Source organism: Patella vulgata, chromosome 4, assembly GCF_932274485.2.
Source record: "Patella vulgata chromosome 4, xgPatVulg1.2, whole genome shotgun sequence".
Taxonomy (NCBI): domain Eukaryota; kingdom Metazoa; phylum Mollusca; class Gastropoda; family Patellidae; genus Patella; species Patella vulgata.
Window position 1 is genome coordinate 61,845,396 of NC_065882.2, and position 18,803 is coordinate 61,864,198.

The window sequence follows — 18,803 nt, forward strand, 5'->3', positions numbered from 1 at the left end:
AAAAAGCAGCAGCTGTGTGAAGACAATTTTAGAACTTGCTTATAATTTGTCTGTTTATAATTATATGACGCCATTTTAATATAAAAAGTTTTGCACTTTCGGTTCAGCATGGTTAAAGGAGCTAAAAACGTGTAGAACGGACTTAGCCGGCGTAAACGATGCCGTTCAACTTGAACGAATATAATTGATCAGAAATTACAATATTTTTTTCAAAAATTGAATATAAATCACTTTAAAAACATTCTTTTAATATTAATATGTGCTTTTAGAACCATTTTCATCTATTTCAAGGTTCCGAAAATAGAACCCTTAGCTACGAGCTAAAACGATTGGGTGCCTTTGGTTTCGCGTGGCAAACTTAATTTCATTAATAATGCATGTAAAATCTTAAAAATCTGTTAATTTGATACTGATAGAGCTAATTAAACATACCCGGTCTAATGTAGATAAGAAACCTCATCTCTCAACCCTCCGTGTTTCGACATAAGAGATGGTACTCTTATAGTTTTACCTGGCAAACCCCCAATGCGATCACATTGGGACTCAAACAGCAAAACTGTTAATTTTTTCATCAAAACAACGATTAATTATTGTTATTTATAACTTCTTTGCCACATCCAACTACAATTAAGCATATAATCCTACCGGACACGGATACAAATCATCTCTATAAAATTGAAGCGTAAAACGTTGGCTTTTCCCGACATTTTAAAATGGAATGGGTTTGACGTCTTAACGACATGAAGACGGGGCTAAAACCTAACAAAACTGGGTTCAACCTCCTTTTTTGTTCCACCCGGGCTAATGCGGTGTGCTACAAGGGAAAATTTGGCCGAACAGTGTTGCTACGGCCTACTCTTTTACCTGCAAGCCAAAGTGTACACAAATCTTCGGGTTTTTTTTCGTCCCACCGAATACCTGACGTTGTTCCTTGTCCGGGCCCCCTCCTTGTACCACTGACAAGTGAAAACCACCCCGGAAAATTCAAAGGAACTTTCTGGGCCAACACTGGGACCTCCAGGTTACCGATCAGCTCCACTTCAATACTAGATGATTAATAAAATCTAAAGAATCTGCAACTGATTGACTTTTCATTGAATTGTTAATCGGTAGTTCGATTTTCTTTTGCCATATTATACCCAACTGGATTATTTAGTTCATTTAGAAATTTAGCATACAAGATACAAATTGAAATACCCACCAAGAAATAGACCCTTGTTTAATGTAACAAAAAATAAAACCCAACACTTATTATATTCAATGTAATAAAACAAATCTATTTTTTTCTGAACGGACGAAAACAACAATGTGTAACAGGTATACATAACAATATATATTTTATAAACCGTTTAACACATAACATTACAATCCATTATAGAATACATGTATAATAAATGCCTATTTAAACTTATCTAAATATACAATAAATAATCTAGGCAAGTTCCATAATACTTTTATTCATTCAGTCTATCTAATTTTTTATTAATATCATTTAATATAATATCTATTCGTGTAGGGAACAACCTGTTAATTATAGTCTATAAATGATACTGTATTAAACAGTCCAAGATAATAAAAAGTTAGTAATTTGTCTTGAATCAATAACCAATTATATAGTTCTAAATTCAAAATAAAAGGCCTTCTATGCCAGATCGTGCACATATTATCTCAAATATACTAGTCTGAGACCCAAAGTAAACGCACCGCCGATTAAACTGAAAGTGCCGAGGAGAGAGAGAAATATGGTTAAACGTCCACTCAACAACACAAACTAGGTAATTTCGAAACATTATTGCACAATTTTACTTCAATAATTCATATTGTCACAGGTATTAAGCTGTGGATGGAAATCCACGAAGTTTGGCAGGTAACCCTATTCCTTGCCAGAACAAACCACAGCATTAGACTCATCGCCAGACCCTATGAGGACTGGTGTGTGGTGTGTTAACACCATCATAAAAACATTCTTACATGTTATCATCGAAATCAGATATTACATTAAGAATTGCAAGATTAATGTATATCTCACAAACAAGAATTACAATCATCCATTCATAAAAGTGGTGCGTTTTCATTGCATCTCAGTATATTTTAATGTAAAAACTGTTATTACAGTAAGAACATCCTAGTATAATAAAACCTTCACGAGCCGTCTCGTACGAAAAAGATGGCACAATTATTATTACTTTATGTATATGAAATCAACAGAAATGGCTGTAAGTTAAGTTTGATCGAGGAAGTTGATTCTATCATGTTGTGGTTTTATGAATAAGTCAATCATATTCTTAGACGTGAAATACTGATATGTTTGTTAGGATTGTTTAAATTTCAACAAGATGACAAGTCATTTCCATCCCACGCCCTTGAACTTGTTTGGAAGGCATAAGGAAAAACAACTTCTTGGAGTATCAATGGGACTAGTCAAAAGATGCATACTCTTATTACAGTACCTCGGCAATGTACGGTCGCTAATCCCTGTAAAGCTTGTGCAACAACATGTGCCTACCTCAATCAGCTGCTGTGTGTTAAACATTAAGCTAATAAATCAGAAAATAAAATACCATAATGTTCGGCAGGGATAATTAGGAGGTATTAATACCTTATCAAGAAAATTAATATATATCTATTTTCTATGGCTTGTATCTCAATTATTATATCTAGAGTTCTAAATTAGTATGATTCATTTTCCTTCTAACAGAAACTGGTGTACGAAAAGGATAGAATGAAAAGAGTGACACACAATTGTGAGCAGATTGTAATATGAAATTGTTAGTTGTAAAAGTTAAATAAAATATGATATATTAATGACCATCAAGGTAATGTCTAACAAATGCCCCCCCCCCCCCAACACCTCCCCTCTCACACACACATCCAACCCCATCTAACTGACAAACACCATTTGCAATTTAGTGAAGTACGTACTATTCATTCCAAGCTAGTCATATCAAGATTCCATGAACTGATTTACCCCCTTTTAGTTCGACCCCAAGATGCAATTATTTTTGTTGTTTATGTTTCTTTCTTATCAAGCGCACACCCCAAATTGTGCATTTAGGTGAGAATTTGTGAAAATCCTAGCACCACCGCTACTGTATACATACATGTACCACAGTGTTCACTACTAGCACTACCCCACCCTAATAATTCTTATAGATGAGTGGAAACTTTGATAACAATCCAGTAAAAAAAACCAAAAAAACATTTAACTAATTGTCAGAAACACATCTATTGAATCATAGGTTAATAATTATTTTTAGAGAAAAAACCTCAATAAGATATATTGTAATAAACAGTTGCCATTTGTCATAGTTCCAATTTGTTTTTAACATTAAATTAATTTGACAATTTAACAAGAAAACAATGATTTGTAACATCCTAAACTCAAGATTTCAAGAAAGAATTTGGATTTCCTCAATCCTTGGAAATGAATGTATCTCAATAATCAAATCTTTGATTTCACTTTTTTGTGTTGTAATAGTATGCTTTTTAAATCGAGAAGGTGATAGTTCAGGTAAGTAAAAGAGCTGCATTGGAGCTACCATACCCATATTTATGTCAACACTGCACTAACCGATGAAATAACCATGTACTGTACAAAAAACATGGTTGTGTGGAACTGTCACCAGTACATAAAAATTCTTGTTGCTGTACCAGTATTTACTTATCATATCTATATAACATATTTCATATTATTAAACTATTAAACAGAGCACTTTGACATATAAATTTAAGATAAATATAAATTTTTCTTAGAATACAAAAACCTTAAATAATAACAAAACAGATTATTAATAACAAACTACATCAAAAATAACAAATTAAATATACCTATCTATATAGTAACAATCCTTTGATTTCTTATTTCCAAATAACCTTTCTACTATAACTTATCATAATATCTGCCACTAATAGCTTATATTTAACATTGGATCCTAACTGTGCAATATTTTAGCAATTGAGTTATTATTGCACTGTTTATCTGAGCTACTGCAAAGTTATGATATTACAAGTAATCTATATCATACTATACTCATTAAATATAAAATGTGCCCATTCATTACTTTTAAACTTACTGATACCATATAAACAGGTGACAAATGGGTTTTTATGAACTAAAGTGGCTAATAAAGAGGGGTAGATACCATGCAGTGTGCTTTGAATGGTCATTTTGCTCGGACGGCAACAATTATTTTACATTCACATCAACATCCAAATGATTAGAAGTTTTTCCTAGCCAGACTCGCCATCCTGCACCACTGACATGGTAAATCCTAAGTAACTTTCTCTGTCAACACTGAAAACAGAAATCCAGCATCTTACTAATTAAGTTACTGTGCCTCCAGCACAAGATAGGAGTCAAATGAGCTTATAATGAAGCAATCATAGGGTGAATTAAGAAAAACAGCCACTTTAAACAAAGCTTGATATGGCAGGAAAAAGAAAGTATAGCAAGTTTCAAGACAATAACACTAACTGTCAAATTAACAAAAAACATAAATTAATGCGTTTCGACTGTCTCGACTGTTTTTGTGCAGCCAAAACTGTACATGATGCAAACATTCCGCCAACGTAGATGTGGTTGGCCTCCGTGGGTCTATTTATTTAATATAAATTGGGTCATTTTTGATGAACAGGAAGTGTTTTACGGATGAAACAAATAATAATCTCAGATTGCCCATATCTAAGTTATTTCCTAACGGATCTTCTTTGGATGAATCCCATATGGGCTCTGATGGACGTTTTTTTGATATTCTGAAGTTTGCTTGATTAATATTAGCATCAAAGATTTGCGAAAGTTTTCTTCAGCATTTTTTCGACATTCAAGATGGCGTATCTCCATCACTATTTGAGGTATCAAGTTGAAATAAGGAATAAGGAACACATCTGCCTTCAAAATAGCATATTAAAAAATTTTGTGACGGCTTCTGGAAACTTCTGGAAATTACCATGCCTTCCGATTTTTCCTGAACATGAATAGTTCTCTCCATTTTAAAAATAGACAAAAAATGATATAAATGGTGGTGTTAGCCCCAGATAATATCCTTCATGTTCAAAGACCTTGTTAGATAACATTTTCAACTGATTGGCCGCCATAATGGATTTTACAAAAAACATTCAAATCGATATTCAGCTGCCATTTTAATTCCGATTTTTGAAAACTTTTTTTTTGTACTGAACCTATTCCAAATCGCAACAATCTTTAGGGAGCCGATTTTTGAATTTCGATTTTGTTTACTTCCGATTTCACTTTGAAGTTTGTTCGACTTTTCACCATCTAGATGGTGACCTAACCTTTCTATGACCTTTGTATGTATGATGATCCTAATGTCTACTAACAATTAATATAAAAAAGTTTGGTATAACTTCTGGTTTTATTAAGAGTTCAAAATGACAGTTTTTTTTCACTTTAATAGGTATTGGATGTTACTATACTCAATAATTCATGGTGTGACTTGAATGTTGAAGTGACATGGTGTGACGTGACTTGATATACCGAAACACGTCAGTACTCCTTAGGATTTCTAGTTTATATTCTTATGTCAAATAAATTAAACAGCAGTAGATACTAAAATTTGCCAGTATTTGCACATATTCAAATACTTCCATTTCAAACTGCAAAGCAGCTTTGAAATCCAGTCAGTATTTTTCATATCTGAACAAGTAAAAGAGTATTTTGGGGGGGGGGGACCAGACTTGAGGGGGTAACACTCTTCGAAAAAGCCTAAGACTCCATCAATTCAAGTCCGATCGGCATGAAAATTGGCATGTTTGTTCTTAGGAAAATATTCTGCATTGACTTGGTGAATTAGATTTTTGAAATTCTTCCAAAAACATGGTTAGTTCCTAAAGAAGAGTCGTTCCTAACTTTCTAGAAATGTCTTTACTGAAAAACTCTTGGTGCATTCTTATAGTGACAAGCAGGAAGATATGAATTTGACCTTCAAATTTGTTCATTTTTGGGAATTTAACATAGTAAGGAGACTAAAATATCCAATGGAGGGAGGTGAATACAACAGAAATGGGGTTTAATACAGCGGAGTTATGGCTTTATGAATGTAACTTATTTCAGGAAATGGTAAACATTTAGATTAATGTAGACATTTTTAACCAGTGTCTAAACATAAGCTTCTGTTAACAAAGTGAATTTAGGCCATACAAAAAAATTCTGGTTCTCAGACAATCCTTCAAATATAGGTTTCTATTTAAAACCCGTAAATATTTCTCTCTACAGAAGGAAAGAACAAATTTTGTATTTCTAATGTGAATACTGCTCCTTCCATCAAAATGGTGTATAATACGAGTAATTCCCTTCTCATTACTAGATATAGTAAGCAGGAGAATTATCATCCATGAAAGAAGATTGTCAATAACATTTACCAAACATTTAGCAAGTTTGTGTACTTGATAATTCAGCCTACTGGACATGTCTAACAGAGTTACTTCCCTTAACAGTGGGAAGTTGTAATCAAAGCCAAAGATGTTTATATTTTTTACATTTTAAAAAAAAACGGTTGTAAAGACAGTATTAAGTGGTGTAGTAGTATCAGAGAACGAGAATATTATTTTTTATATGGCCGTATGTCTGTTGTTCATACACAGTTGGCCAATTTTAAAACAAGATTGACATATAAAGAAAACATCGGCCCTGAACAAATCAGACTGGTGTATAATATTCTTTTTTAAACAATATATCACTGGCTTTTGGCATGTTTGTGTAAAAGTTCGAGAATATTCCTTGATATTTTTTGTACTTCTGGCGTTGTGTCGTTCTTTAGTAGAGCTTGTAGTTTCTCCACACCTCCCTCTTCTTGTAATAATGGACAATATCGTTTCTCTGCGAATAAAGAGAAATATTCTTTAAAGTACATTCAAAGGGACAATAACACTCTTGCTGGCTTGAAAGCTCCAGAAAATAAATAATATCTCTATCTAAGTACTAGATGTTTAAGTGTCCTACCTGTTGTGTAAATTATCCATTACATCCTATTTTACTTGTCCAGAGGGTTCGAAAATATTTTTAAACCGAAGTTTCATTTGAAAAGGTTTACGTTAGACGTTTCAAACCATTATGTTGAGAGAGAGAGAGAATGGGGTTTAACGTCCACTCGACACAACTAGGTCATTTCGGGACTAACATATGGTTTAATTTTATTTCAATAATTCGCTTGCGCATAGGGGTCTTTAGCAGTGGGAGGAAACCGGAGGACCCGGAGAAAACCCACGAGGTTGGACAGGCGACCCTACTCCTTGTCACGTACAACCAGGGATTCGAAACCACGCCAGTTGACTCAATGACAGACTTTATGATACAGCGCGCGCACGCTAACCATTCAGCCATCCACCCTCCCCCCCCCTTATGTTGAATTTTTCAAATTTTTTAAATAAGGTGTGTTAAGATGAAATTTGTATCATCCATTAATTGAAATATTCTAAAATAGTACAATTTGTTGACCAGAATAAAGATTGGGACATATTATTCAGTTACAACAAGTGTGGTATTGAGCCTTTAACAAATACATTATAGGGCCCTAACTACATTATAATTCGGATCTGTAACGGAAATAACTGACAGTTTTTGCCTCATTTCCTACATGATGGAACCAAAGCAAGAAACTGTCATGAAATACAGTACCAACTGGACTAATGAAAATTGAGACTTTGTCATCGATTCATGTGTTACTTACCAAAGTCAGATTAAATGAAACTTTAATGTACAATCTGAACAATCAGTTCTAGCCCAAGCTTGTGCTAGTCTTGGCAACGCATGTTCAATGGTGTGATTAATTTTCTTTTTTCAAACAGAATGACAGAGATTTGTAATTACGTGTTTTGACCGAAGGTCTGAAACACATATACTTTTCGTAATGGTTTTTATTCTTAGGGAGGCGATTTTTGAATTTCGATTTGTTCAATCCTGGTTTCATTTGAAATTTTGTTCGACTTTTGACCTTCTCTCTGGTGACCTAACCTTTAAATGACCCTTGACCTTTGTATATATGATGACCCTGATGTCAACTAACAGAAGAAACAAAACTGTTTTATATCATGATAGTGATGTGGATCAAAATGAGGACCAAAACAATTCAAAAGGGTTTGTGTACCTATGGATAATTAAGAGTAATTACTGAATCTATACAAACATAAAAAGGAAATGTGAAAAATCGATTCAGCAACTCAGATTCAATACACGAATTGTGAGAACGATATATATTGTGCCAGCATTATCTCAAACAAAGCTGTGTTTATAACATTGATTTTTATTGAATATAATGTTTACTTTTTATATTGTATCTTTCCATCCTGTACAATAAAACTGGTTGTGGGAAATTGTTCACCATGATATTATTCTAATCTGTAGTCAGTTTTTTGAGTTTTTACTATACAATTTTAGCCAATTATTTATAACAGAACTGGAGGATAGTATTAGTAAACCAAAATATAAGTAGTGCTTAATATAATATAAATACCACTTACCATTTTTAGTACAAACATGATTTATGGCCCAAACTGCCCACAGTTGAACTGATGGTAGATCATAACAAATTAACAAGGGAAAGAATGGACTAAATGATCTGAAAATATATACAAAATACACCATATATACACTAGCAGATTAAGATTAGAAATAGGAATCATAAGCATTAACTTTTTGAACCCGACTGGCCAGTTTTCCGGCCAAGATAATAAAGTCTTTATCCCGACTGGCTTGTTTTCCAGCCAAGCATGATGCATTAGGAATTCCACTATGACCATGTGTTGTCTGTTGCGAGGGCTTTCCCCGCTTCCCTTGATGCGACACTGAGGGTTTTACGGTAATAAATGGCAAACAGAGAACACGAGAAAATAGAAATAGTCCGTACATTCCCTTGTTTATATTCATTCTATACCTTATAAAAACATGGTAATGCACAGACTTTTTTCTGTTTTTCTTTGGTGTTCTCTTATCTAGTGGCAGTCAATTCTTTTTATGAATTGTCAGATATCCTCTCACAGTCTCACACAACAACTTTTGGTCTTGGAAGGAATTATTAGTGAGCAGAAATTCGCCCATGTATCTGTTATCACTCGTCACTTCAGTCAGTTTTCAAGAGGGATGCCTCGTGTTTTCCTTTGGCGTTAGTCACTTCCGATTCAGGAAACCTGTATTACTCAGCTATCATAGCAATGATCTCTGTGTTAAAATTATATTTCGAACGTGTTTAATTAGTTCTATCACATATGTGATAATGACTGACACCAATATTGTCCTTTAAAATAGATGAGGACTGGATATACTCCAAAGCCTGTAGAAGTTCAGCAGTAAATATGGAAGCAGCTGGTGAAGAGTATCCTCGTTTAAACATCGCTTTGTATTAAAATCAGTAATTGTGTACCCATAAAATTGTACTTTGTGTTAATATGTTCAATTACTAAATGCCAATCAAAGAAAATATCTTACCTATATGCTACCATTTCACCCTGTGGTTGTTCCCAGTTTAAAACTACTTGACCCTGTCAATATAAATAATATCTAAATATTAAAATCAAAATTTGAAAATATAAACAACATCTAACCACAGTCAAGGATTTGTCAGCACAGAACTTATTTCAAGTTTTACCCTGCACCGCCCTCATGCAAACATTACATGTTTACAAGGAAGCAAAAGCGAGGACATCTAGTGACAATATGAATAGGAAAGATAAGATTTCAAATTCAAGGTTCTTGGTAGCCCATGTGAAAAACCAAAGGAAGTAGGTTTAGACCATAATCGACTGACTGAAGACACTACGTTTCGTTGGGAATGGAATGAAGAAAATATTTCTGCTAAAAATAATTTTGTACAGCAAAGTCAACCAAACCATTGTGAGTTAAACGAATCATAATTTTTTTTATAGAAAAATCATAATTGAAACCTTTAAAGGGCAAACAAGATTTTGTAAGAAGGGGGAATAAAATCAAATAATGTTCTTCCTTTCTATAAGATAGGCAGCCAATGTCAATTTCAGAAATATCATAATTTGAAATCTTTATATAATAATGTAATCTAATCTGGACATTATTATTGTAATTGCTGAAAGTTAATGAGACAGACAAGCAATATCGATTTCAATATGGATTATTGTAACCTCTATTATGTTAACAACAAATGTGAACAATACACTGAAAGCATAAAATGTGACCACATTAAAAATTGGGCGTATGAAAAGGAACTTACAAGTTTTTCCAAGACCTCTATTCGTAATGTACCAGATATCACCCATGTTTCTTCTCCATCACTGGCAAGATGAGCTACTATACCAGCAGCAAAATAACTTACATCAATATGTTCAGCATCTAATAACTGACTGAAATAAATAAACCCTTACAAACATAAGATAATATTATTGGTAACTTTACTTATGGGTCATTTTTGAATGAATAAATGAAATGGGATTTAACATCCTACATTTCTGCACCACAGACTAGGGAAAACAGTCATTTTGTAACAAAGGAGTGTTTTAATAGATGAGTTTGAACTTGAGCCAGTGTGTGTGTGAGAGAGAGAGAGAGAGAGAGAGAGAGAGAGAGAGAGAGAGTTTCAACATCCATTTGACACAAACTGAGTTATTTTGGGACTAACATATGATTCAATTTTATTTCAGTAATTCACTGGCGCGTAGAGAGGTGTTTATCTGTGGGAGCAAGACTGGGGGCCCGGAGAAACCCTGAGGTTATATAGGCGGCCCTACTCCTTGTCATGTTCGAGCAGGAATCGAAACCACACCACTTCACTCAATAACAGGCCTTGTGATTTCACGTGCACTCATTAAACCACGAGACCATCCTCCACCCCCAACCCATTGTGATATTGCTAGACCATTTGCCATAAACTGAAACAGTACAATTACAAATGGATAGAAATTATTAATTGAAAACTTTGTATAATTTTTTATCTCAATTATTGTATGAGAACTAAAAGAGTTGGCAGTCTCAGAATTCCTAGCTGAATAACTGAGCTAATGAAGATGGGCATACACCATACAGTGTGCTATGAGGGAAATTTTGCCTGCACAGCGGGAATTCGTCGAAGAATCCTACTTTATAATGTCACAGATATATATTTCTAAGACCGAGAATATCAGTTTTGCAAGAGATTTCAATGATCGCGAAGATTTAGAAGCCCGATCCTTCACAGAACAAGAAATTAAAGCCATGCAGATGAGTCGAATTCTGCCAAACACGAGGAAAAATACCAATTGCATAGGAATATGGTGACACTTCGAGATCAGTACAAAAGATTGGATTTTAACTTTTTTGATAAGCAAGGTACATTTGCTAATTTCCGCACAGATCAATTCATTAACTTCGCGAGGTATTGACATCCACCACTGACAGACAAAAACAAGAACAGCCATTAAATGAAGACGAGTTGGAATTGTAGAGTTCTCAAGTTTGTAGTGTAGCGAATGCCAATGGATTAATTTATACTAGTAATAGTGTTCAAAATGCCAAGAGATTAATTTATAATAGTAAAGTATTTGGATTATGTGCTGCGGATGAGCATAAGCCGCGACAAAATGTGAAAGTGCGACAAAATGTGAAAGTGCGACTAGATATCAAAATGTAAAGAAAAGTGATACAAAATGTAAGAATCTGACTGAGAGTGACGCACATTTGAAAAGTGCTGAGACTATTGAAAATGATGACTTTTTTTACCATAACATGTTCAAAACGGGTTGTAGATGTTCAAATAAATATGTAAATCATGATTTTGTTATTTTTGTCCCTCTTCAACTGATACACGGCCACTTTTCAACTGATACTTTTCAACTGATACCCTCCCATTTTCATCAAAGAGTCGAGAAAAAGTATGGGTATAATCCAATATATGACACCCAAAAATCACTATTTGCCTGGGTACTACTTGGAATCAATATCTGTTCAACTACAAAAACTTGTGTATATCCCTTTTAATAGGACCCAGCTCATCTTTTCATTAAAGCCTCATTGTTTTAAAGGACAACTGATGCTGAACAGATCAGCAAATATCCCTATAAAAGTGTTTAGTTACTCACCAATAATCCTAATATCTTAGTTTCAACCTGAACTCGATTCTCTGTCTCTAGATTTCCAACAACCTGTTAAAAATGTTACAAGTAACCATTATAATAATAGTACATTGTTTTACTTCAGCTGAATAATCTATATGCAAAAATGCAATTATCACACTGACCATCAATATAGTAAGGAAAATAAAATTAAAATTGAAGATAATAGTACATCTATACCTGTAATGTTGTCATAAACAGTTCCAAGCCCTTTTCTGAAAGAAAAACTCTACATGTTGGAGGAGACTCATCTGAAAATAAAAAGAAAGAAGATCAATACAAGTCAATGACACAGAGCATCAAAAAAAATAATTCTTTCTACACATGCATACTATCATGATAATAAATAATGAGTATGGAACAATCCACAATGTATTGAGTTTAAATTTGAGAATAGGTCCTATTTACCTGTTATGCTCCATTGAGTAGGCTACTTAGTATAGATTTGAGTTTTAGTGAGATCTAACAGAGCACTGAGTGGACATTGAAACTATTTTCCTGTGAGATTAGGTAGAGCACCAAGTGGATATTCGAAATGGGGTTTAATGTCCTACTGTTCTGCTAAAGGTTTCATAGAGTATCCAAGAGTATTTACCTGTGAGGTTCAATAGAGCACCGAGTATAAATCCAAGAGTATTTACCTGTGAGGTTCAATAGAGCACCGAGTATAAATCCAAGAGTATTTACCTGTGAGGTTCAATAGAGCACCGAGTGTAAATCTGAGAGTATTTACCTGTGAGGATTCATAGAGCACTGAGTGTGAATTTTAGAGTATTTACCTGTGAGGTTCCATAGAACACTGTGAGTGTAAATCTGATAGTATTTACCTGTTAGGTTCCACAGAGCACCGAGTGTAAATCTGAGTGTATTTACCTGTGAGGTTCCATAGAGCACTGAGTGTGAATTTGAGAGTATTTACCTGTGAGGTTCCATAGAGCACTGAGTGTGAATTTGAGAGTAATATCAATTAACTGATTATCCACTGTGAGTGTAAATCTGATAGTATTTACCTGTTAGGTTCCACAGAGCACCGAGTGTAAATCTGAGTGTATTTACCTGTGAGGTTCCCTAGAGCACTGAGTGTGAATTTGAGAGTATTTACCTGTGAGGTTCCATAGAGCACTGAGTGAATTTGAGAGTAATATCAATTAACTGATTATCGACTTTTTGTTTAACCAGACCAAGTAATTTCTTCATATATCTAGATTTTGCTCCGAGTACTGAAGTTTCTTCTGTAGATATCTGTAATTAATAAATAAAGGTGGAAATTTAATCAACGAGTTAACATATCACTTACTGATCAGTTCTTCTGTCAATAAGTATACTAAACAAACAGACAGCTACCCAAAAACGAACCCTGAATAACTGAAATGAAATGGGGTTTAACGTCCTACTGTTCTGCTCCTATGCTGGGCTAATGAAGACGGGCATACGCCATACAGTGTGCTATCAGGGGAATTTTGCCCGGGCAGCGGCACTATCGCCCACTCTTATATCGAATTCCAAATGCCAAGGGATCTTTTACATGCATTCTAATGTATACACAGGACCTCGGTTTTTCGTGTCATCCGAAGGACTAGACAGTTGTCCTTGCCAGGCCCTCCGTCCTGTATCACTCACAAGGGGGAACCACGCCGGAAAATCTGGATGAACTTTCTCGGCCAATGCAGAGATAGAACACCCGACCTCCAGGCTAGCGAGCCAGCGTCTTACCCACTTAGCCACGTGACTCCCCCCTGAATAACTAGCTGATAAGACATTATTTAATATTGCCTACTAAATAACAATAAAAAAAAAATCTGACTTCTTCTCTGATTTTTCTGATCTATCCTAGCACTGCAATGATGAATTGGGTCAGAAAGTTCTTCTCCAAACTCTCTGGTCACAAGAGTCCATCACACTATCACTATAGCCTTAACAATGTCCAATACATAGAATGCAACTTCTCGACAAGTTTGTCGACCTCCGTTAAGTTATAACCACATATTCATTTTTCTTATCATGATACATGTATTCACTTCACAAAGAAATCATAATGGACTCACTTTAGCAGCTAAAATAGAACAGATAGCTACAGACATTCGGTTCATACTAGGATCATCAAAAGCACATAAACAACCCATGACTAGTTTTGCACACTTGTAACGATCGAACGACTAAAAAAAAACCCAAAAAAAACCATAAACAACAAGATTAAAAATCAGTTTCTGCAATATGTATCGAAGATATAACTGATTTTGTTTTTAGTATATTTGATCACATTTAGAGGAACTTCCAACCAGAGGTCACATGAATGACCCTAATCAGTGAAATGTTTAGATAAACCTTGAATAGGTCATGATAAATAGATATCAATTTAGACCAATAATAATCACAGAAAACAACTCACCACATCTTGTAACATTCTATCACTGCATAAAGTTAACAAAGCATTCTTCTGTAGCTAAAAAAACAATATTTTATTCTTGTAACACCAAAAGGAGTGGCATGATGTTGGCATGTATTGACATTGTCGGACCCAAATTATCATTTATAATATATAGGTTGTGTGATAATTTATGACCATTTCAAAGTATGTGACAGTTGACTTATGTTTAAGCTTGCCTTGTATAGTTGCACTTTAAGAGACCTTCTGAAATCCTACAAAGAGAAATCTGGCTTAAAAAGGGATACAATTTATATACACTGAACATGTATAAGAACTAACCTGTTGGTGACTAGGGAATTGTTCCAAAGCTTTTAAAGTTAATTCAACAATATCTCTTAAACACATAGGGTGAATCTTAGGACCGAGTTCACTCTTAGATAAATTATACAAACAAGCTGTGGCTGCCATCTGTACACCTAACTGTTTAGGATGAGCCTTCATTGCAGAAATAACCAACTAAAAAATACAATAGACCAACAAAATATTTCAGTTTATAACTAATTCAGTATTAAAATATGTGAGTCAACTGATACATATAATACATACATTGTATAATAAAATTAAGAGAGATAGATTGTCATTTTGAGAGGAATTCATTAAAAGAGTCACTCCCTTTTACCGATGGAATAAAGAACATGTGGTAATCAATGAGGATGTTGTTATTTTTTATTTTTTGAAATAATAATTGGTCATGCAACCCTTTTATATTTATCTGGTTGAATCCCTAATATTAATCTATCTACAATTAGAGCTGGCGAAAAATATCGATTATATAGCCGATAATCGTCGGCGACTACGGGAAAATATTGATATCGATATTCAGTTCTTGATATCAATACTTGTATAAAAAATAAAGGAGCTTCAATAAAATACAATTAACGGAATGATTTGTTTCAAATAATCACCGTCATATCATTCAAAACACACAAAACATAAAAACATGCACACTAGGGAAGGTACAACAACCGCACCAGTAAATTTTGCGGTCATTTACAACAATGGCAATGAATAATTAATTAATTGTTCATGGGAAATAAATCGATTTTAATAGAAATTTATTTATTGTTATAAGCGGCCGAGGAAAATTGTCAACAGTGATTGATGGCGAGCACGAAGCTGCTAATACTTTTTTTATTAATAACACCATCAGATAAGTTGTGAACGAAGCAAACATTAAGAAAACATAGTTCGAGGATCATAGGTTTTTTTTATTTGATCAATAACATATTTAAATGCATTATTAGCATACAAACAGTTATTTCTTTCAACTTAAAATTTTCCGATGGCGATATATCAATATTGCCGAAATGGTTGCTGATATCGATATTTAAAATCGGTATCGATTGCCAGCCCTATCTACAATATACATACCCTGATAATATCTTCTCTAGGTTCTGTCATATGTTGTGAGAAACTAAATAACCTATACAAAGCTCTCTGTATATACATGCAACGTGACACATAACGTTTTAATGTCTCTTTTAACTGAGTCTCATCAGCTTCTCCAGTTACCTAAAATACACAAATAATATCACATTAGTCCTGTATTATTCTTAAAGTTAAAATTTATTTTATTTCAGTTACAAGTTTACTAGATAGCATAGTCGTCAATACAGACATTTCCAAAAGTTATATAGTTGAATAGTTAGACTATTGATATAATTTGATGTCTAATTGTGGATTTTCAAAACGCATGCATTATAAATTACTACTGAATATACAACAATATGGCCTTTATGAAAACCCTATGAAAGTAACATTATTTGATGGCTTCGTTTTTGTTATTTGTTTAAAAAATCCAACAAGTTATTACATTAAAAGAAGTAATCGCCCTTTATAAAACTCATATCTGCATTGGCCACACGTATTGGTATATTTTAGATGCGATGTGTAAAAGATTATGGACAGAAAAACATATGGTAATTTATTAGTGTTCGAGTAGAAAATAAAGGCGTGCAATCTCAGAATTCTTCATAAATTTTCTATAACATATATATTAATGTTCGCTGTAGAAAACCAAACAGTTGAAGTTTTGTGTATTTATGACTTTTTGTATTCTGTACAGTATTTAATGATGAAATATGAAATGGCCCTCAATGATTATTGGGTTATTATTGATATTAGAAAAATGAAAATTTTTCACCTATGTAACGCCGAGCAACTAAGCTAATGAACAAAGTCAAAGATCACAATGTACCATATGTAATGATAGTCCTACCTCGCCCCAAGCCTATACGTAGCAAAATTACGCCCCCCCCCCAACATTCTTATTACGTTTCACGTTTGTTCCAAAGTGTTTAAAGAATTTCGTATGGAGTCACATTAAAATATTCAAACTGATAAACATGTTATTTTTTGCTACAGGCACGATTTCTTTCACTAAACTTTAATACCATTAGTTATTTATATAGACATCAAAGATATGCCCAATCTTATTAAATTTAGGTATACCGTAAATAACATCAAAGATATCTATAATGACATACCCTGTTTGTTCTTTATCATTAGCTTCTGGCACCTGTGTTTATCCCTCTTATTACAGGTAAATATATTGATGATGATGGTAATGATAGGAACATCATCAAGGGGATTAAAGAATAGGCCGAAGATTCAATATTCCTAAAGTTCTTTGCAAAATAAACTATTCATAGAAACTTCGGATTTTTTTTATCTAGTAAGGCTATAGGAACCGTGGTGACTCAATTAGTAGTAGACAAAGAGATGCTGGCTCGCTAACCTGGAGGTCCCGGATTCAATCCCGGTGTTTGCCGAGAAATTTCCTCTGGGTTTTCCGGCGTGGTTCCCCTTGTCAGTAGTGCAGCACAGATGGGACGAAAAACCGAGGTGCCGTGTACACATTGGCGTACACGTAATAGAATCCTTGACAATTAGGTATGCTAAACCCCATTTCATTTCAGTCCGTTTTTACTAACGATTAAGACCGACTGTATTTCTTATATATAGACAATTGTAAACGGCAATATTAAAAGTGTAGGATGTTTGTGCTGAAGGTATTTGTATTTAATATTATGAATAATTTGATTCAATTTTACAATTTTCTCTGCTATTTATAGACGTTTGCACATTTATTTCCTATTGTCAGACATATATTTGCTTGAAGCATTCGATTCTCATATGATATATTGGATTTCATTCCGGCTTAACAGCGCTACAATTTTAAACAATTGTGGTGTTTAGATGTGAATCATTAAATTGGCAAAGCATTTTAGTTCTTCAATATGCCGGATATTAAAAAAAATAATTTTAGGATCCTCTTAATATTACAGAACATTGTCCACAAAACAAATGTTTTAAGATACAATTTTGCATTTGAACTCATTTAAATATGGTCGTATATTTTTGCATCCCTTTTTGTCAGTATGTGAAAGATTAATCGAAATATATTTGAAAGATAGAACTCAAGAAACTCCTAGAAAAAATCTGTAATTTCCCACTACGCAGGCCAATCCAAATGGCACGGAAAAGACGGTTGTACAGACCCGCCATTCATGGTGAGACTGGTACCAAACTACATACTTTTGTTTTCATTGAAATCGTAAAATTCTCTAGAATTTGTTGGCTAAAATAAATCGTCAAAGACAATCGGGATGTTAATGGGAGTATGGTATTAGAAAAACAGGTAGATCAAATACTAATATGTTGGATTATTGCTGTGACTTTGCCTCTTCGACAAATGACCGGTAAAAATGTCTAACATCTTCGAACATCATTTTCATTGCACAAGAGTTATACATAACCCCACCCCCATTCTTTTAAGTTCTTTCCGGTGATAACTAAGATTGTTTTTGTCCATATTTCAATTGTCCATAATTATTATAATTATTTATGAAATCATTTGATTTTTGGATGTGATGCGTTGAAAATACATATCTATATGATGTGTAGAACATGCAAATCTATAACATATATTTCCATGTCGGTCACTTTTTGCTGGGATCGGATAGAAAGCGATGTTTTAAATATTGATCTGGCATGCACACTGTGAACTGTTGGTGTCTAATAAAATGATACACAAATAAGCCTTATTCTGTATTTAGGTATGTAATCGAAAAATTGAAAAGTGTATTAGAGCGTCTGACACATAAGCGGGATTTTTGAGGTCGCCGAAACCCGATAAGGACACAAAAAATAGCGGCCAAAATGTCACAATTTTCCATTTTTTGCCAAATGCTTAAAGCAAGGGATAAAATTCGAGATGACTTTACTAATTACTTCCACATTGTGTTGTGTCAGGTATTACATGATATTGTTATGTGTGTATAATTGTCTCTATGATTATAATGAA

At 33.9% G+C, this 18,803-nt stretch overlaps 1 protein-coding gene across 1 annotated transcript; it reads right to left on the bottom strand.

The window, feature by feature from the left end:
- Positions 1-1,234: 1,234 nt before the first annotated feature.
- LOC130012404 (protein zyg-11 homolog B-like) lies at positions 1,235-18,228 on the bottom strand. The gene is made up of 13 exons (XM_056100256.1): positions 18,214-18,228; positions 15,869-16,009; positions 14,777-14,953; positions 14,459-14,512; positions 14,115-14,225; positions 13,234-13,311; positions 12,989-13,079; positions 12,250-12,320; positions 12,037-12,099; positions 10,197-10,326; positions 9,440-9,492; positions 8,476-8,573; positions 1,235-6,835 (listed from the first exon to the last, which is right to left on the bottom strand). The coding sequence occupies exons 1-10, from the start codon at positions 18,226-18,228 to the stop codon at positions 10,309-10,311; spliced, it is 819 nt and encodes a 272-aa protein (XP_055956231.1). The 3' UTR covers positions 1,235-6,835; positions 8,476-8,573; positions 9,440-9,492; positions 10,197-10,308.
- Positions 18,229-18,803: the final 575 nt, after the last annotated feature.